The 21,681-nt window shown below is 42.4% G+C and overlaps 1 protein-coding gene across 1 annotated transcript in view; it reads right to left on the reverse strand.

The window, feature by feature from the left end:
- Positions 1–263: 263 nt before the first annotated feature.
- The window catches only part of LMX1B (LIM homeobox transcription factor 1 beta), a 95,471-nt gene continuing 74,053 nt past the window's right edge, over positions 264–21,681 (reverse strand). Inside the window, exons 3-8 of the mRNA XM_057401645.1 lie at positions 8,768–9,000; positions 5,272–5,450; positions 4,340–4,417; positions 3,871–3,937; positions 2,909–3,070; positions 264–1,401 (exon numbers count right to left, since the gene is read on the reverse strand). Coding sequence (XP_057257628.1) covers positions 1,244–1,401; positions 2,909–3,070; positions 3,871–3,937; positions 4,340–4,417; positions 5,272–5,450; positions 8,768–9,000 — 877 coding nt within the window. The 3' untranslated portion in view covers positions 264–1,243. The remainder of the gene's footprint in view (positions 1,402–2,908; positions 3,071–3,870; positions 3,938–4,339; positions 4,418–5,271; positions 5,451–8,767; positions 9,001–21,681) is intronic.

The following is a 21,681-nucleotide window of genomic DNA, read 5'->3' on the forward strand; positions in this document are numbered from 1 at the left end:
TCTTACATTTGCACTAACAGGTTACTTGAGTATTTATTGTAAATACAGGAGTCCTGTCAGTGTGAAACCTGCAGGACTCAGCTTAGACTTCAGCTCAACATACCTAAACCTCCCATTGTGATCTCTTTCATGCTGTTTTTTTCTCCAGTTAGAGCACGTTTCAGGACTTCTGATGGTTCAGGCTAGAACTGTGTATCACAGATTCTTGCTGAGGCGAGATAATTAACTAAAGGAGTGCTTAATTATTCCAGATGGACAATGGAGCACATTTATGCCTCATGCAAAACATAAATAAACAGAACAGAATGAACAACACATGTTTGCCAGTCATGGTCTAGACTTGAATTTGGCACTGCAGTACTTCCAGACAAATGTAAATGGTTTATTCTCACACTTCAAAAAAAGAGAATTAAATAAAACTGTCTTGTAAGCACCTTTAGTTTTAATTATTTAAGATCAATACTAACCTAAATGCCTCTGTCCCTAACATGCATCTCCTCTCCAGGGTCATAGACCTTTCTTATTATGAAATCACTGGCTTTCTCCACAAATATTACTGTTAACCACTTTCCTCAGTATCATATGCGTAAGGGCTATAAACTAATGAGCAGATCTAGGTTATGTAGAAAAAGTGTAGAAAGGAAACAAATGTTGAACGTCACATTTACATTAACTTCTCACAGTTCAAATGGCAATTTATCCACAACATAGTATGAATCATGCAGTAAGAAAAGGGAGGAATCTCCAGTTTCCTTGATTTATTTGTCATATGGTCGACTAATGTCAGTATCAGTGGCTTTAAAAAAAACCCAAACAAAACAAACAAAGCTTAAACATCCAAAAGAAAGGAAGAGAGAAAGGAGGAAAAGGTCTAGCTTTCCGCAAAATCCATTTCCTGTACAACGATGAGCTCAAAACCAAACCAAAGGCTTCTGACGAGCAGGGTCTTCTGTTCCTTCCGTGCTTGTCTCGTGGTCTGGTGCAAGCTGGGAATCAAGGGGATGGGACTGGTGGATGCGTTTTGTTTATATATATATATGTATGTATGTAGGTAGGTATTAATATATATGTACATACATACACATATATGCACACAGATACAGTCTTCCTAAAAAATGCTCTTTGCAGTCCAGAGGCAACAGGAGTCACTGTGAAGGAAGAGCTGGGCAACATATGGCTGTAGAGTCTGCACTGGAAATAGTCACTGGCTAAATATACGCCGGCTGTTTGTTTTCTTTTATTTTCATGAGGCGAAATAGGAGCTCTGCATAGAGTACAGCCTGTCAATGGGATTTCCTACCCTAGCCTGCATGGAGTTAACTTCAGAAGAGGCAAGAAAACAGTCGCTCAAGCTAGTTAAAGAGGTATCACTGTCGATATCATGAAAAATGGAGTCGTTTCCTGCAAATGAAACGTATATGTTAAGCTGGATTCTGTGCAGGCAGAGGAGGACACAGTACACACGATGCTCACATGTTGCACGCTGCACCAAAAGGCAACGCTCCTGGTTTTGTTTTTACATGTTACCCTAATTTTGCTCTAAGGGTCTGACCTACAAAGAGGAAGGCCAGCAACCAATCTGCAGAGTTCAGCTGGCAGCAGTGCCACACGGAACTGCCAGGATTTAATTTCTACTGCAGTCAGCAGCACAAAAGAGAGTCTTGGCTGATGACGGGAGCAAACAGTGCTGGGGAGGAGGAGCAAGTCCCTGGCTCCCTCTGAGTTGGGATCTGGCATTTGCAGGGGCACCAAGGCCCCAAGGAAGGTGGGACCAGACATTGAGTGCCCATGATGGGAAAAGTGGTCTGAGAACCATAACCAGTAATGATCTTCATTTACACACAAGGTAAAAGACAGAGCTACAAATGCGATAGGACTCAGGAGGAGAGACCCAGCTTCCCTGGCTTCGAGTTAGCTACAGTTGTAAACATGCTTTCATTTAAGAAAATTCCACAATTCTGGGGCTAGTTTGGAACAGCACCTTTTATTTCCCTTAGCAAATAAGATTTCAACTTACTTCAACTCTGAAGGTACGAGACAGAGCTGTAGCTCAAGTCCTGTGAGCATTAAGAAAGTGTTAGTCTGGCTCTTTTTCCTCATGTGCCCATTTGAAATGGCTTTGTGCTCTCCCCTCTATAGTGAAGTGAAGTGCTCCTGGTCAGCAGAAACAAGTCTGACATAGCAGACCCTTGTGGGTTACAGCAAGGCCAATAACCAGAGTCTGAGAAATCCTCTTAAATTTTATTTAAATGCCACACTGCAATTGTCCAGAATCAATTATTAGGCATTTAATGCTTGTGATGCATTTAGGGTACCTATCCACTTGAAAGTGTGTGGTCAGGAAATCACGAAAGCAAACCATCATCTTGATTTTGGGCAGAGAATAAAATTACACAGGAAAAATGTGCTGTGGTGACACATCTCTTAGTAGCTTAAAAACCTGTTTTTAACAAATCCACACATCTAATCTGAGGGATCCTACAGGGGTGTTTATTCATTTCGGAATGAATAGATTGCTTCTTTTTATTGAAGGCACTTTTCCCCCAAAGCTTCTATGAAAAAGGAAAAACTTGTGAGGGAGCTAGAATTTGGTACTGTTTATTTTTCACTGTCTTGGATATTGGTTTAAAAGAGTGGAGCTGGAGAGGTGATGTTGCTTGGTTTATCATTTCTCAGAATTACACTGTGAAATAGTTCTGAAGGGTGTCCAGAGCCTTGGATGAGCTCTCTTCTACCCCTTTATGTGTACATGAAAATATATACATATACAAAACTGACTGGTACAAATTCCCTGGTACAAATCCAGAAAACAATACTATAAAAGCAAGTAACTCTACTGAACCTGTGGGGTGTGAACCAGCATACGAACCCTGCTATTTCTGATGCGGCAGAATGATGCATGCCTTACCATAAGGGTTCATGTGGTCGCCTGGCATTTGTGGAGGGGTGAGACCCTGCTGAAATGGGTCTGTGCCATAACTGCTTTGATCCATTGCTACAATCTGCTGCTGTGGTGGTGCAAGTGGTGTGTAAGATGTCATCATCCCTTCCATTCGGTTGGACATTACTTCTGCAAAGCAAACAGGAGGGCACAGTCACTACTTAGGAGTAAAGAGGCAGCACACAGTAGCATCAACAGCAATACAGAACCCAAGCACAGAGGAGATGCAGCTCAGTGTGTCCTGTCATTCAGAGGAGGCTTCCACATTTTGTCTGAGAGTACAACCCTGAGCAGTAAGTTGAAAGACTTGTAATTTCTGACTAAATAATTTCTGAAGTTATTATTTAACTCTGGGTGTGGAGTTAAATAATACTGCTGGACCATATCTTCCCAAAGTCTGTCCCATGTGCGACACAGCCCTATTAATATCTAACTTCTGTTGGTACCAGTTTTTCTGGCTCTTTGTAGAGGAGGATTTGAGGCTGCAAGACCTTGGGAGTTGGAGATGCTCAAGAGCATCCATGGAGCAGCAGGGTAAGCCCTGGTGCCTCTGTGCAGATCCCTCTGCCTTGGCTGGGGCAGCGATGCCGATGATACCTTTGCCGGCAGCCTGCAGGACTCCTTTCTCAGTATCTACCTGGAGAGAGCCTCCTGGAGGTTTCCTCCAATGAAAGCATCTCTGTACTGCAGATTTATTCTAGAAAGAAGGTAACAGCTTCTGTGTAAGCACCTCCAGGGCCTGGCCGCATGGAAGAACTCTGGGATACCCTGGGATGGGCACTCAGACGGAGCACTGATGGTGGCACACATTATCCACAGACTCATGCGTGCTCTGTGGGGTTGTACTTAAGGCATTATGTGGGAAAGGCACTTCAAGAAATGTGGCGGATTCTTTATCCATTTCTTTGCCTTCATCACAGAGGCCCTACCTTGCCCTAGTCGCTGCGAGTTTTGTTGCTCCTGCTGCTGCTGATGCCTTCGTGCTAGTTTTTTCATCTGATAAAAGAGAAAGAACAGAACAATCTCATGGCTCCAAATGCAACAATTTTGTTTCCTTACAAAACTCTCTACAAACATAAAATCTATTAAAGCAGGCCATTTATATTCATGCTGACACCACTGTGGGTTCAGTTTCATTTCTAAGCTTAAACATTTTAGTTTCTATTTCATATTTGCATGCAAAATTTACCCCCAGCTTCATGTTGCTTTGAACACATGAACTTAATATCTGTGTTTGAAAGTTGCCTTTCCTGTATGGATGCAGACAGCAGCGCATGCAAAATATGTACAGTTCAGTCCCTGGGATCCCTGTGGTAGGTACTACATCTAGGGTGAGGGGGAAACTTGTGTTGGAGGACAATTTGTGTTTTACGTTTGAGAACTTGACAAACAACCTACCTTTGCTCTTTGGTTTTGAAACCAGACCTGGACAACTCGCACACTGAGGCCTGTTTCAGCTGCTAGTGTTTCTCTGACCTACAGGAGAAAAAGTTTAACAATGTCAATTTTAATATTTTTTAGAAAAACTAATCAGTTATGTGTGGAGGATTATGCCTGTACTTACACTAAAAACTGCATGTGCAGAATTACTTCTAAAAGTTCCTCATATTTTTGCACAGTTCACTCAAGTTTTGCCCTTCATGTCACCACCAGTTTCATAAGTACTGAATCATAGAATAGGGTTGGAAAGCACCTTAAGATCATCCGGTTCCAACCCCCCTGCCATGGGCAGGGACACCTCACACTAAACCATGCTACCCAAGGCTCTGTCTCTGAACAAATAGTCTGAGCTGTGTAAAATGACACACAGGAGGAAACAGGGAGCTGGGTTGCTTTTTGCCACCTTCATCAGTGAAGAAATAGATTCTACCTTTCCCTAGCTGCTATAAACAAGATCAACAGAAGGGTTAAGTTTCATAGAAAAGCAAGACTGGAAGGACAACAGTTGGTCCAAAGCTGAGCACGCTCTCATTCCCTCTCACTCCCTCTGTAGTGAGAAAAAGAAGGGCAAAAACCACTTTTACTGATAGTCAAGGCCTATTTCATGTTTTATAACAGACAAGTATTGTTGTTCAGCAGGAATCAGTCATGGAGCTGTTCTGCATGCTGTGAATACCAAGGGACAGCAACGAGCTGGTTGGTCCTGAGCTGCTGGTTGCTCCAGGTGGAGATGGCATTTGGGTGAGTATTACCGAATGCTGGCATGGTCTCTGGAATCACCCCAAGGTACCTGCTGCTGTCCCAAGAAAGGGCAGGGAGCTGTGGCCTGACCCTGTCACCCCTGCAGCCTGGTGTCAGAGCTGACTTCTGGTCCCTGATGAAGCACTTACCTTCCTACAGGGCTTGGAAGACACTTCAAAGGATGCTTTGAATGCTCGTCTCTGCTGCGTAGTAAGTATTGTCCTTGGTCGTTTAGGTCTTCTTGGGTCCTTCCCATCATCACTTCCTTTTCCTTGTGTTACTTGTCCTTTGGTGGGCTTAACATCCCCATCTTCATCATCACTTTTAACTAATGGAAAATAAACAGGATATGAAATCATATTTGTTCCACCAAGATAACAGGGTGTTTGAGAACTGCTCTTCAGCTGCCAAGCTAGTTAGCAGGTTCAACATTATCCCATATTTCTCTGAATACCTAAAGCAACTGCAGGAAGGAAGAGACTGACTTACATTTGTGTGCACTGCCTAAATCAAATGCCATAAAAACATAAAAATGTGTTTGATTTTTAATTCAGGGGTTTGAAATCCAGAATATGCTTCAATATTTCCAGGAATCAGGCACATAGACACTTTGTGCCCTTCTGACATCACTTGGTCCCCCATGTGCTCACCTCCTGCAACCACATCAGCTGATGCACACCCTTTTCTTTACAGCAGAGCCACATCTGCTCCAGAAGCATTAGCTGCAGACAGGTACTACTGCCTGCACCACTATGGCAGCGAAACAGTGTAAGTGCACATATCACAAAAATATCTCAAGCTATATATAGTGTAGATTCCAGCTGTGGATTTGAACATTTTTAAGCTCTAGAGACAATATTCAATATCATCTTTGCCATCTCATTCATGTTTCCCACAGAAACATCGGAGTTCTTTCTCTATGTACTATAGCGTGTCTGTATGTGCATGCAGAAATCTTCTCTTTCTTGGTAAATACATACAAGTAAGTAGACCAAATGGATGATTTGTTAAACTCTGAATATTCACACAATCTGATGATACAATGTTTGTTAGTGTGTTGTAATAGAAAATACCAATTGCAGTGGCAAAGCGTGAAGAGTCAAGTACAAATTTTGTTCTGAAAAACAACTTTTCAACTCAGCATATTTTATTTCACCAGATTACTGATTTTTCTTCCAGAAAATGTTAATATACTATTATAGGGACTTCAGCATAAGCAAACACTCTGCAATTTTTATATACTCAAAGATCATGTTTGGGGAATTAACAAATTAGACTTAAATTCATTTTAGGGCCTGATTATTATACACCTATCAATCTAATCACCTTTTACTTTAATAAGCATCTCTGGCCTAATGATTAAAGAGAACTTCAGTCATTTTAATAACCATGACATTATTAACTTTCCAGCATGCTATTTCTAAGGAAAGGTTTGTGAGGATTAACATTGCTCATTGGAGAGTTACTTTTGTGTCCAGTGAATAAATATTTGATTGGAGAAGGACAAATTCTCAGCCAGGGCTATGCGAAATCATCTGCTCTCACACAGGCATCTGGGAGATCTGCGTTTTCTATGCATTAGACAACGGGAGACAAAACATCTCATTTAATTTGTCAACTTGTTTTTCAGGTTTGGGTTTGGCTAACAGAGAATAATGGGGGGGGGGGGGGGGGGGAGCATCTCCAGGAGTAAGAAACTACCCCTTGTGCCAAGGGGAAATGGAATTGAAACCAAGGTTGTTTTGTCCCACTCTGGTAGCTTGCTGATCATCACAAAATAGAATATGTGTCCTGAAGGAGAGCCCAAAGCACATCTCCAACGCAGCTACCAGTGCCAGCATGATGAGGGAGGAAGGCAAGGGAGAAGGATCCCCATGCCATTGCTACAGCACGGGGACAACCTTGTACATACAGCTTCTCAAAAGGGACTTTGAACACAGATAGGCTGACAGTGGAACTTTGAGGTTGGAGAGGAGAACGAAACGCTGAAGGACAAGTAGGAAACTCACAGGCCTGGGGCAAATTCACAGACCTTGTGACGTGAGATTTACAGAGCAGAGCACTCAAGGCCCTGCAAATACAGTATGGCAATAAATAACATGCTCCCCCAAGAAAGACCCCGGTCCCGCGTGTCCTGCTGAGTTAGCAGTGACCTTTGTCTTGCAGCATTCCTGACATCAAAATACAAATTTCAGTAATGGGGAGAATATGGCTCTCAGATTAGAGATTAAGATAATTACTGCTCTTACCTAAATTAGAATAATGCATTTTCCCATCAACCAGAGGCAAACATTCATGTCATTTGTTCACTTAATGGAATGATAATTGTTGATTTTCTTAGACATTTTCTTGGGAAAGAAGTGCACAGTTATGATGGCTGGCAGCAATTTGTGTACACACTGTCTCTACTTTGGGGATCAGCCAGGGCACACTGGCAGCAGTTTTCCAATCTCTTTGAGCATATATGGCACGGGAAGGAAGCATCCCATGTCTCCTGGAACTGGTTGTGATCTGAAAGCCAGTCCTCACTGTAACCCCTGCTAAGTCCCTGGGATTTGGACTGGAGAACCTGAGTCCAGTGTGTGACTTATCTGGCCTGTGCACTACTGTGTTCTTAACCCTGGATAGACAGCAAACGGATTTTGCTCACTCTCTTTTAAAACTTTCCCTGGGAAACAGGTGGAGGAAAGGAAGCATCTGTCTCTCCATCACTGTGAAGAACTTGGGGAAGACCCCCATCATCTGCTATCAGGTATGAGGGCTCCGCTGTCGTTTTCAGGAGAAGGTAAAAGCTCTGGTCACAGTGTGGTGACACTCGCCTTAGCCAAATGTGCAGACTCTTGCAATCACAGCATTCAAAGCCCAGGTCCCTCTGAAGGCAGAGATCACTGCAGATTTGTAGTAGACCATTTTACGAAGGTATCAAGCCTGACGTCCCTTGATCCTAAACAGTTTGCATTCATCAGGGACAGTGCAGGACCTCCAGGAAACTCTGGAGATCTGTAGCAGGCAAACTTTTTATTATTATTGCTTTTATTTCTCTTCTAGGTGAGCCCACTTGTCTGCCTTAACACGAGCACATTTGCAGGCAGCTTCACCAAGCAGGCAGCTGCCCTGGCTTCCTGCGCTACACATACTATTGCTGCAGCACAAACCCACTTCTCAGTTTCATTCAGATTCTCCCAGTACTTCTGTGTTGTACTTAAAGTTACTCTCTGTGATTGGCAGAAAGAATACACTTGAAAATTCTATTACTACTTTGTCCACTTTCCTAGCTCAGTGCTGAAAGTGTATGTGCAGAAGATCCCCTGAAAAATATGTTAAGTGGATAGAAGAATGCCTATGGAAAACAGCACATTTGAGTGAGGCCTCGGGTAACTGAAGTCAGGCTGATTCACATTTTGGGATCTTACAGAAAAATACATTGACAAAACCTAACTGCTTTTGTCCTTTACTAAGCAGCAAGTTCAGGGAGGGAATCAAGCTAGGGAGAGCAGACTGCAAGTAGGGATTTCTTTTAGCTGTGCTGCTAATTTGCATGTGTATATAAATAAAGTAGATGTGCAAATGGATATATGTTTCTATAGGAAAGCTCTACGAACCCTTGCGGCTTTTCCAGTTGGAGCAGGTGTGGGAAAAGCTCACCTGAGTCTGAGTCGTCTGGGCTGACCGAGCTCAACAAGTCTTTCTCTTTTTCATAGTCACTTTTGCAGAGCAATTGCCCTTCCTTAAGAACAAACTCGTCCCCTTTCCTCAGCTGCCGTTCGCAGACACAGCAGCAGAAGCAGCTTAAGTGGTAAACACACTCCAGGGCTCTCATCACGAATTCTGTTGGGGCGATCTTTTCCATGCAGCCACTGCACTTAGCAGCAAACAGCCTGTAATAAAGAGAGGCAGCAAAGTCAAAGGGAACGTCAGAGCATGAATTCAAACACAGCAAATTCTCTAATTTAACTGCAGATCTGTTTGGCTCATGCTTTTTCACACTGCAAGACTTGCATCCTTAGACTTGGAAACATCACAGGCATGCACTTTATTCAAATCCCAATCCCTCTGGTCTCAAGATTCCCAAATCACCTTTGCTGGAAAAAAAATACTAAGATTTGTTCTTATCTCACCGTTTTGTTCTTCTTCAAAATGAGAAACAAAAAGGAGCTCTCAGAGTATAGATACCTTGTTCGAAACCAAATTTACTTTAATGCACCTTATAGAGGAAGGACCAATTCACACATTGCTTTACACAGGCTCTCTGGTTTCAGCACTTCAACCCTATTCTGAGCAGATTTCATGACTTTCCATTTTTGGTATTGTCTGTCTCTGAGGAGGCTGATCAATGAACACAGAAACCAGCACAAAACCTCAGTGCAGTTGCTGAGAAGACGACCCGCACACATGTGCGATCGCACACATGCAATTGATAAAGTCAGGAGTGAAATAACATGGCTTTTCCTTGGATGTTGAGTTATTCCAGAACAACCTGTCTCTGAAGGGAGTACTGTGCATTCGAAATGGTGTGAAACATCCTTTGGCAGAGATAGGCAGTGATACAATCTGCTAAATTACCACTATAATCACAGGCTCTAGAATATACACTACTCAAGACTAGTTCTTATTAAACCTTTAAAAATCCCCTTTCCTCCATCATTAATTTTCTAAGATGAAGTTAGGATGATTCAGATTAATTTTATTTTGCTTTTCTAATGGCAACTGGGAATCTCCCTAAGTGAGCTTTTAGGAAGAGGGCTGCTTCAAATAAAGATGAATAGCCAAGTTACGTCCCTGTATCACGCAGTGGCCTTGGTGATTTGAAATTCAGTATCTTTTATAGCAATATATCAAAGTGCAAGGTGCATTAACATTTACAGTTTGGCAATGAAATTAACACAACTGCACCCATGTACTCACAGGAGGGAAAAAGGAGATTCTGCCTTTTGGGATGGGGTATGCTGGTGGTTGTTTCATCCTCAAAATTACCACTTTTTATAGAAAAGGGCAATTATCTTCAATTTTAGAAGGCACACACTGTGGTAGTTCCTGATTCCTCCAAAGCCTCCATTTTGTCTGAGCTCAGTAGTACAGCAAAATGGCAGTCACTAGCTCCTCAGCAAGCGATGGAGTCACAGAACGAGCAGGAGGGAAAGGAAAATGTAAATCTATTTACACATGGCATCTAAAGGAAGGCTCAGAGCCCAGTAACTTGTGGCATTTCCCCATCTGTATCTTCTGATCTAATAAAAGAGATCTACACTATTAACCTTGCAGTCTCGGTGCGTACCTCTGCATGGCCACAGCCACGAGGTAACAGCTGAGCACTGTACGAGCCACGCAAGGTGGACTGAGCAGCTCTTATTTGGCTACATAATGAATTAAATCTATTAAAGAGACATTGATGCTACACAGGACCCACGGGCACTGCTAGTAAATAGGCCATCTTATTTCACACGGGCTTGTCTGCGAGGTTTTTCTTACAATGCTTTAGCTAGCAAATTCCCAAGCAGGAAATATTTTTATCTAGCCACAGTAACATATCTGAAAGGATTAAAGGACAAAGGAAAAAAAAAAAAAAAAGAGCAAACAGATTTTCAGCACTTTAAAAAGTTGTTTCTATTTAACTGCTTAAACCGATTTGACTCAGTTTAATTAAGCTTGTATCTTTTGTCTGAAGCCTGTTGTTATGATGGAGCGCGCTTAAGCACTCCGCAGATTAGCAGGTCTGGTGTGAAGGCACCGGCTCATTCGCACCGCTGCGCCGGGTGACACCCGCTCGCTGCCGGCACGGACGGGACGGACCCGACGTGCGGGTCCCGCTTCGGGGGCCGCGGCCGGGGGGAAGCGGCGGCGCTTCAGATCGGTGCTGCTCGTCTGAGCCATCTGTCGCGACAGCGCTGCGATCGGACCAAACCGCTGCGCGCCGGGGTCTGCCTCCAGAGGGATACCGCGGGCGCACAGGGCACCGAGGGCGCATCGGAGACCCGCTCCCCCAGCCTGGCAGCGGGCAGGTTCCCACCTCCCCGCCGCAGAGAGGAGAGAACGGGGGGGGCCTTCCCCGGGATGAGGCTGGCGCCTGAGGGGCCGGTGCGCGGCCCGAAGCGAGCGGGAGCGGCGCTGCGGTGATGGGCGCATCCCCCCGAGCAGGGCTGCGGCGGCCGCCGGGCTTCTTCCAAGCAAACCGCAAAATACATGCAGTGAAAGTGAAAACACGAACGTCACACGGGTTACACTTCATTCCAAATAGGAAAGCGTATCCACCCTTCACATTCCTCCTAACTGGGACACAAAACCAACCTCCTCTCTTCTCAGCCTTGTGCTGCGGAGCATGTTGCTCACCTGAGGAGCCCCCTCACTGTCACACTGCTTTACTGAGTGGGGTTTTTCCCCCTTTTTGTTCAAAATAAGATGTCTAAAGCATAAATAGGAATATTTTATGTTACCTATTTGCAACTCACTATTGCCACGAAGATGGGGCTTTCAGCACCGTTTCCAAAGGCAGTCTTTTAGTTATAACGAATTACATTGTTGTCAACGTAGTATTAACTCGTTCAAATTACCATTAAATTGGCCTGACAATACTGCACGAACTTTCCACCTTTAACTTGTCTGTTGTCAACGTAAGAAAATTCCTTGCTCTGTATTCAGATGATACTCCCTGCGTTATAACACACACACAAATACACTGCACTGCGTTGGACTGGATTCTAGGATTATAAAATCTTCAGTAAATTTATCTTATAAAGTGTTTATGGGCATTTTTTCGGCTCCCAGAGAGTAACCCAAGGTTATGCACTTTTTTTTTTGCACGAGGCAATCTCACAACAGGAAACTAATCTTGACAAATGACCAGACTTTGATATCTGTGATCTAAAATACTGCTCATTAGACTGTTCATTTTATAAACGAAAGGTAATAAACCTGTTGAGAAGTGTAGGATAGCAGGAATACTTTACAGATCACCCCTTTACAGGTTTCAATCGCAGCCATAAATTTGAAGGGGAGCATGCAGATACTGTGTGTGGAGACAAAGCCTCTGTCCCACACCAACCACACTTAAAGAAAGAGTTCTTTTGCTTTCTATACATTTTACAAATAATTTGCATAACTCTGGCTTTTTACCCCCATGGCTGATTATCTCCAGCTCTCTTAAGTTAATGTCAAACCTCAAAATCCTTGGACTTGTTAAAGTATGTGGAGAGTGGAAATCAAATGCCTTTATTAGAAGCCCCAGGAAATCTCCGACTCCTAAGCACAACGAAAACATTCCAAAGAAAATTGTTCAAAGAGGACAAAGGAGAAAAGCAGAACAAGAAAACCTTGTTTTGAATCAACGATTGCAAGAGTTTTATAAATAAATTCTGTTGCCTGGACAATTCTGAAAGACAACTCAATAGGTTTAGAAGTTTTTAAGTATGTTTGCCTCTATGCCTGGAACACTTGGGGATTCGGCTGAGCTAAAGCTTGGAACAATGGCCTGCCTGTCCATCTGAGTATTTGTAATAAATGCTGTAAAGCAACTTTACAGTACTAGAGAGTCAAAAACTCTTCACCAGCTAAAACTGGGTGAACTCAACAAATTAATTTTGCATAGATATCAGGGGCAATGAAAACGCTGAGACATGTGGTCCCGTCTTTAAACAGTAGATGAAAATGTTCACCAGCGGAAGAGGCCATAAAGATTTTATTTGTTAGGATATCCCTGTGAAGTCAGGCTGAATCAGTAATCCTTAGAAACAACCACAGTTACATGATCCACCGTGCCTTCCTGCATGGGCACAACCATCTGGTGTTTAATACGTACTACTGATTTATTATCTCTCGCGTAGTTATCTTGCAGTAAGTTTGACCCTGCTCTGCTCCAGAGAATCACGGCTCTGCTGTTTACTCTTCTGATGTCCTGACAACCCACCCTTACCTTCCTATTGCTCACCCAGGTCCTTCATTTCCTCCTGTCTGTGGGCAAATAGATTTTAATTGTTTTATTATAACTAATTTAATCTGTGCTGAGAGATCTCCATGTGCAGTGCGAAATTTGCTGTTCATATTAAGTGTGGTTCAAGAGGTTCGTTATACAGGACTGAGGTATAAAAACAGACTAATTCAGTCAGGTTGGTTATTTACTGGACCTCTGCCGTGAAGCAGTAAATAGGAAGTTATTAAGCTGTGTTTGATATATGCAAGAGGACAGATGCTGCTGTCTACCTATCAGAGACATTAAATCATTTTCCCTTCTGTGTTATCCTGACGTTACGTGTTGCAAGAAACCGCAGCAGATACCTGGCTCTTCTTGATTTAATAAATATGCAAAGATGGTGGTCACAGGCTTTTGTAAATATTGTAGGTATAGTCTGTAGCTCTGATGCTTTTCCTCCTGATAATACCCTGCATATAACATCCCCATCATCCTTATATAGCCAGCTGGGAGTTCACTTTGTACTTGTACAGTACAAAATAAGAGCTGAAGTAAAACGTATTATGCTTTTCAAACAACTGAGTGTTATTAAAAGAAGAAATTAAATTATTAATGAATGACTCTTTCTTAGGGAAAATTTTCTATACTTCTCTCTCTTTAGCAGACATAGAAAGGGAAAACCACTATGCACGGGGTTTAGCCAGCACAGGACTTGGACATTTTTGTAGTGTCCTACAGCTCATGGGTGCTTACAAAAAAGAAAAACTGTTGCTTGGTTACACTGAATTCTGAACATTCAAAACATCTCGAGTGCACTAAAGCAAAACAGAAATAATTTTATGATTTGAAAAAAAAAAAGAACCCTAAAAAAAGAAACAATCCATTTCAAACATTTTCCCTGCAGAAAAAATAATTACATAGTTTATTGAAGCTGATTTCACAGCTGAAACTTCAGTAAAAGGAAGATAATTCCCTTTCAGTGAGTGGTAATAAAACATGTGCAAAAATTAAAAGTTTCTAGAAAAAAAAATTTAATATTTGGAGAGAAACTAAAACAAAGAAACCTTTTTCTTCTTCAGGGAGAACTGAAGAAAGTATTTATTAACCCTCTATCCACAGGTGCTGCAGTAAGAACACCAACTACTGGTGAAAGCTTGTGTTTAAAACTGTGCTTCACAATGTGGATCTGGATTCACAGGTTAAAACATAGCTTATCTGGGTACTGAGATACTTTTTCTGCCTGTGAACGTTTCACTTGTACTCTCACAAGTACCATGCAAAGGCAACCTAATGGATAAAATGATGATAGAGACCACATGTTATCCCATGCTAAGTGAGGTCTTGCTCTGAGGCTGGTGGGAATTTGACTATAGACATAGTCAGAGCCACAAGCTCACATAACTGCTCTGCACACCAAAAATGGACCCACCACACATGGGGCCGATGGTCATACCTGGATGATGGCTTGAGTCACAACCACATCCATAAAAATACTACCCTTCATTTGAATTCCTTCCCAATGGAATAAGAGGTAAAACTCCCGTTTGCCTCAATAGGAGCAGGATTTAGTTCATCCATTTTAGACCCTGCAGCAGGACAGCAGTGCTGTGTGTACCTCTGTGCCACCATCACCAGCCTCTACTGCAACAGCCAAATGACAACTGCCAAAAGCCTCCTGCCCTGTGTTCATCTTCTCTCTTTAACAAAGGAAAGAAGCAATCTGTGGTCGGCGAGCTGATGTCCCCTCGCTGAGCAGAGCTTAGGACCCCACAGGGGCTGCTCCAGAAGGAACCTCGTGCAGACCAGCCATTCCCAGCTCCCTCCCAGCACACCAGGACAAGTCTCAGATGGCGCCTGCTCTGATGGGGGATCTTTGGCAGGGGAATGGACTGGCACAGCTGCCCCCTCACGTGGTCATGTGTCACCTTCTCGAGAGGTCCTCAGGCCATCAGGCACAGGACTCCCACTGCCCAGTCCCAGCTCCTGCAGCTGAGGCATCCCAAAATCCCTTCCAAGGGTGGGCCAAGCATTCGCTGGCCGCACCAAAGCTCTGCACAGTGGCAGTTCTGGGGTCAGGACAGTGATGCCGAGACAAACGGAAAAGACCCACAGATGGATTCACCAACATGTATTAAGACACACAGTTCAAAGCTGTCATCCTAACCTAACTTGCTCAAGTAGGGCCAGAATGACCTGAAAAGTTACATCTTCCTTAACTATAAAGTAAAACATAAAATGTAAAGTGCAGAGGAGTTTCTCGCTTCGAGCAAAATGTGACAGAACAGATTCTTCTCTTTGCTTAATTTTCATCCCCTAATTGACCCCTTTGTTCAACTGTCTTCCATCACTGCCATGCAATTCTATTTTATAGCATTTTTCCTTACAACACTTTGATGGAAAAATTTATGAAGAATCGAATTATTGCTGTTAGAAGGGAATTAAAACAATTTTTCATTTACAAAGTCACTGATATTGCTCTACTGTGCTCCACCTTTGGGAATCCAATTGCTCTTCTCAGCTACTCCCATTCCTCTTTATAGCACGGCAATTGCACTGTACAGATTATGGCTGCAATTTTCTCCTAATCTGTTCTGTAGAATAGAAACTGTTATAAAAGTTAAGGGCGCCAATTGAATTGATAAAGCCAGGGCTGCAATTAAGAAGCCTAATGGATTAACAAAATATGAAGATTTCGTTAGAATTATATTTTTAGGGAGGGCAAACATTTGGGAGACAATGTTATTTCTGTCTACGGGCTTAAAAAAAGGTTGAAGAGGCTTCTGCTGTTGTGCTTTTTGTACTGCTTCAAATGATACTGAAGTGCTATAAAAGCACAGTACGTGTTGGGGAGTTTGTACTTCTGCTGCAGCTCATTACCAAAACCCAAGGTTTTCTTCACTTTTCTTCCTGGAGTTTTATTCAGTTATTTACACATACTAAATCAAATCCATCTGTATATCCTACCTGTACAACCTGACTGACTTCCGCTGGGTGAAATGGCTTGTGCCCGGCATAGAGCTGGGCCTTATCCCATCACCCAGCTCGGTGCCAGGACCTCCTGCCTCCAGTGTGCTGGATATGCACTGGACCGGTCAGATGTCTTATCCTTCTTGTTCACTAAGTGGCACACTGAATTTACATCGCCAACAACGCAGGGAAATTCTTCTAATATAATTTTTATATGAAAATTCACCCTAAAGGCCCTCTAAAGCAGGGAAATTGTACTTCATTGTGATTCACTGCCCCGGCCTTCACTTTTACAGGAAAAAATAATCGTGTGTCAAACCCATTCAAATGTCATTCCTAAGTTATTTCTCGGCTGGCAAGAATGACTTAGGGAAAGAATTTACACAGGGCCTTTCCTCTCAACTAAGAACATTAAGAGGAAGAAACGTTATTTGCCAGTATAAAACAAAATAACTTCCTGTGCCTGCTGCACTGATGCTGTGCAAGAGCTTGTGCCCAAACCCATCAGCACAGCCAATTTAGCAACTGATTTGCAAGGGAAAGATACCTTAGTCCTGTGGTGTTAATGTCTTTACAGTGGGGGGTCTATTGCCAGCTTCTCCAAACTCATCAACACAATCTATTATTAATACCCAGAAAGGCTTTATAGTATCTTTATAGCACAAGGCAATGAAAGCTCTGTGGTGTAATCTGTTATCTATATTGCAAAAACATGTGAAATAAAACAAAACACAGACACTTCATAAACAAAATGTTTCATCTGTTACATCTCTCTGCCTCTCCTATATATAAAGCAGTAGGGTGCAGGAAAGGCATTCAGAGAGATTTGCTGTTAGATGTGGGACTGGCTTCTTTTTAGATATTATTTGTAATGTGACAAACTTTAAACAATGAAATTTCTGCTTCTTTCAGAGATGAAAATGCTCAAGATCTTTGCAAAACAGGCTGCCTTTGAACAGCAGAGCAAAGGGCTCTCAAAGCAAAATATAGCATCTAAACATCCTAAAGGTACACGATGAGCTGGTCAACACAGCGCAGGGACACAGCCCCTGCTCCCACAGCACCCAGGCAGAGGCAGGTACTTATGGTAGGGGTATTGCCATGGTAAGAGCTCAAGAATTTGCCTCCAGTAAGCAGCAGCAAAACCAAGAGCCCACTGGCATCGTCCTGGAAGCAGTTATTTGTCTGGAAAACATTCCAGAACAGAGTTTGAACAGTTGTTTTTTTTTTTCTTCTGTTATTGATCTACATGTCAATATTCTGTATGAAAAGCCCAGAATTGCCCTAGACTTAGTCCCTAGGAACAGACACAATCAGAAATATCATTTAGCAGCAAATAAGTACACTCACAGTTTAAAACCCAAGAAGATCTTCTTTGGAATAAACAGACTGTGGTAAAGGTGGAGGTGAGAAGGGGGTATGGAGGAAGTTTTGTATACTTTGTGCATATATGTTTGCAATACAGTAAAGAACCAAAAAAGCCCTCAGCACAGGCCTGTGCCTTATTTCCCAGATGCCCTTTTATGTTCTTTGCCTGCTGAAACTAAATTGTTCTTTTGTAGTGTTTTTCTTTTCAGTCCGACTGTCAGCTATTATTTTTCTATTTCCTCTTTTTGTCACTTTGCATTATTTTTGGTGCTGTAATTCCCATTTGTTCCCACTCCTATCTTCCTGTCTCCCATTGTTCCATTTTTTAATCCCCAGTTTTACTCTTCTTCGGCTCTTTTTTGGCCCATTCTCAGTAGGGTTTGAGAGAATACCCAGGCGTGACTCCCTGCTATAGCAACCACACCTCCCCAGGAAAGCCACAACAATCTCTTCGGGAGGAGGAAAGTCTTTCACAAGCTGGCAGCAAAAGTAAATCCTTCTTCAAGGAACAAGAAGGATTAGCAGAGAGCAGTGGGCTGCAGACTTAACCCTACCCCTCATTTCTTTAGAGCACCAGTCACTCAGAACCCTGCTGGGATGTACAATTAAATAGAACCCAAAAAAATCCTGAATGACACAAGAGCCGGATTGTGTAGAGGTTTAATTCCACTTTAATACCTTTCCAAGTTCAGAACTCAAAGATAGCAATTTAACCCAAGAATCCCCATCTGAGCATGAAAAGTTGCTGCTTGTCTTACAAAAGTCCCGCTATATTGTGCTCTAAATCATGCTCTATTAGCCTGACCTTTAATGGATGATTTTTACCCCCCCATCATCTCACGTAGTTTCTCTTTACTGTCCTTTCACAAACTTTGTTCTTCTGACAAGACACTGAGGGGAACTGTAAAAAGGACCACTGGAAAAGGAAAAGGAACACTGCAGAAAGAACAAAGTCCCAAAACTCAGGCAACTAAAGGTGTGTCCTGCAACATCTAAGGATAATTTATTCTTGTAATGTCAAGTCACTCTTATTAACATCATGTCAATCCCTTATTATTGTTAATACTATGATGGAAAATAAATAGCTCTCTTAATACAGGCTTTTTTTAAAACTCCAAACATCTGATTCATCTTTTACATTAATGAACAGACCAGCCTGGTTATTCTAGTATGGACAGTTACTGTAGCTGCTCTATGAACTGAATTTTTAGATTAACAGAAAACTACCAAAACTCCCTAGCTTCTCTAAGGCCAAATATGGTTGTTAGAGTCTTAAAGACTCAGCTATCAGCATCTGTGTTTGTATTCAGGCTTTGGTAAACTAGACCCTCTAAACCCATACAAAAAGATTTAGCAATAGGCAAGGCCCTATAGCATGTCCAGACCCTCCTTTTCCTGGAACGTTAGCACAGGTTTTAAGTTATTCCAGCAGTTAAACATATATCATGCAGGACACTTCCACATGTGTGAAAATGAAATCCCATTAGACACCAACAACATTATTAGGCATGCAAAGAGGATTATTTCCTTAAGCTCACAGGACTGAAAGGTTTGTCTAAACATTTTATTAACTTTTTCAGGACTTTTTTCTTTTTAATTAAATGAAAACTTGTAAGTCAGTCAAAGCTGGAAAATACTTAACTTTTGTGGATGTATATTATGCACACACATGGATACAGGAGGAAAAAACAGAGGTGCCTGTTAGAAAGTGTACAAAATCCCCACTACATCATATCAGCACAGCATTCCTTTCTTCTGGTGAGAAAATTTGTATGGCTTAGAATTGTTCTCTAAAAGCACAGAAATATCCCATGGTATTCCTGAGGGTTCCATAATTCTTTCCAAAAATTAGGTGCTTTGCTGAATATTGGGCTGGGAAAAAAGTCCTGCTCTGACTGTACTGTCCTTTGTACAAAGTTGACAAAGCACTTTTCAACCAGAATATGTGCTGAAATGGAATGCTGTTTCCTCACCCGTAATTCTGAGGTTCTTAAGATCATCTGCTAAAGATAAACAGGAGGAGAAGCTGTGTCATTTTTTGCTTCAAGTAAGTGATATGAAGAACTTCAGTGACACCATCAGGTCCTCATTTACAGGCAAGAGACTTTAAAACCACTCAGCCCCGTTGAGAGTTTGGTCCTAAATCCGTCTTCTACTACTCCCTTACAGAACCCCCAGCTTTGGCATTAAAGTTGTTAGCAGTGTCTCAATTTGCTGTTGGAAGGAAAACGATTCCTTTTTCGGGATCTCACATCAGCACATCACACTTCACCAAGCAGCTTGCGCTGGAAATCCTGGGAATGCCATAGGCGACGCTGCAGCACAGGCTCGTATGTGCTACCTGCCAGTCGCGAGGGACACGTCAGATGGCCACAACCGACCTGCGCATTCCTCTTGGTCTCATTTCACTGACAATAGGCATTAAAATATTTACGATTTGCTTCTAGCGCTGCACGAAGCAGGCAGGAAATGTAGAAGCTTGGGTGTACAAGTTAATGAAATATGGTTGGGTGAACATAAGCTCTTCATTTAGACAATAACAGTTACCGCTGCAGTTTCTTTGTACCCGCTTTATGAAAGTCATAAACTCTCCAAAGAAAAGCATGAGCTATTTTACCCTGATGGTCTTTGACTCCCTCTCACTACCTGCTGGCGCAGTTAGAAAGTATGAACTGCCTTTGAACAGATTAGGACCAAGTTAAAGTGTGACAACATCTTAAGCTTTCTCCACATGTTGCCAATGATTTCCAACTAAAGATGTTACCCTCATCACTTCTGCCACAATGATAAGAATCTATAGCCCACTCACTTGAGGAGATAAAAGCAGTTTAGCTGGAAGTATAAAGTACTCTGACTTGCTAAGCCAGTGGCTGGCTGTCCCAACCTAGCTGATTTTTTTTCCTCTACAAAGCACAAAATCCTTATCATTAGGGACTTAAGCTGCTTTTTATTTTGAGACAAAAAGAATACTGTTTATTGGCATCCAACTCAAACCAGCTGTAAACAGTTGCTTTGATGAAGAAGCAGCTACAACTTCACTATGCCTGAAGGCACACAGCCACTGAGTGTCAATCATTAAAGGAAGAATGTAAGGTGTATGCAGGGTCAAAAGAAGGCCAAGGGACATTTAAGACCTCAGGGATCCTGGATAGCCCAGCTTCCATTTAGAACCAAAAGAGGATTTTAAGCTATTCTGCTGCATGACCTTTATCTCCAGAGGCAGCTCTGTGGCTGGGCTCAGCCCCGAGTTTACCCAAGGGAGAAAGACTTGCAAAGTCAGGCTTCTCTTGCCAATGTACTGTGGAAGCAACAGGGTGAATTTTGATTTGACAGAGCCTAAATGGCTCCAGAATGCACATCATGACAAGCCCAGAAGACTTGGACAGCAAAATCCTGACGGTGTCTATAGATGTTTGAAGTCAGAGATGTGCAAGGCACTCTAGGTAATTTTAGTTCTTATACTGACCCTTTATGTAACTTATTTCTTTCATCAAAAATAACTTTACTGACTGCAACTACTATTTAAGTTAGAGATGCCCACCAACCATTTTGGTGCAAGAAGTATAAAGCTGTTACAGAATTAAAGATGAAATGGAAGGAAGATGAGAAATTTGAGTTTGAGAACCAACAGCAATAGCTCTGTCATGAAACGTGTCTCTACACTTATAAATCCTCTTGTAATCAGATACATAGCAGCAAAAAACTAAACCTCAGGACAAAAGTCTCAAAGAGTGCCCAGGCAACTCACAGATTCTGCTTGGAAAACAGTTGTTCTTGGATGTGGAAGTGGAAAGAGTTCATAGTCATCAGAAGAAAGCAAAATAGTCCCATTGTTGTCATACAGTTCATTCTTCTATGTGTCCTGGAGTAGGTCAGCCCAGTTACTACTGTCATCAGACTTGGATGAGGTCTGAAGCAAATAAACGGCACAAATGGTGCGCATTTCTTACACCTGCTTGTTCACATTACACTTGAACACCTTTATGTGGATGGTAGTACCTATTAAACACTTTTTAAACAGAGAAAAATGCAAATCCTGGCCCCATAAATGTAAAATTAAGAGAGAGAAGATCATGGCTGGACAGGTGAAACGGGTCCGTTGTTGCCAGGCCCCTGATTTCTCAGTTGCGGACTTCAACACTAGCAGGAAAAAAATCCCACTTCTTGCAGATCCCCTGTACTGTCTCCACTCACACCATTCCCTGATACAGACAATTAGGAGAGGCTAGTTGAGGGGGCAGATCCATCCCGTCATCCCCCAGGTAAACCTCAGCAAGGCACCATGTACGAGAAGCACATCCCATTCCAGCAGGGAAGAAAG

The sequence above is a fragment of the Pezoporus wallicus genome, unplaced genomic scaffold (assembly GCF_028554395.1).
Source record: "Pezoporus wallicus isolate ANWC-B61680 ecotype Strahan unplaced genomic scaffold, APGP_CSIRO_Pwel_v1 contig_8013, whole genome shotgun sequence".
Taxonomy (NCBI): Eukaryota; Metazoa; Chordata; class Aves; order Psittaciformes; family Psittacidae; genus Pezoporus; species Pezoporus wallicus.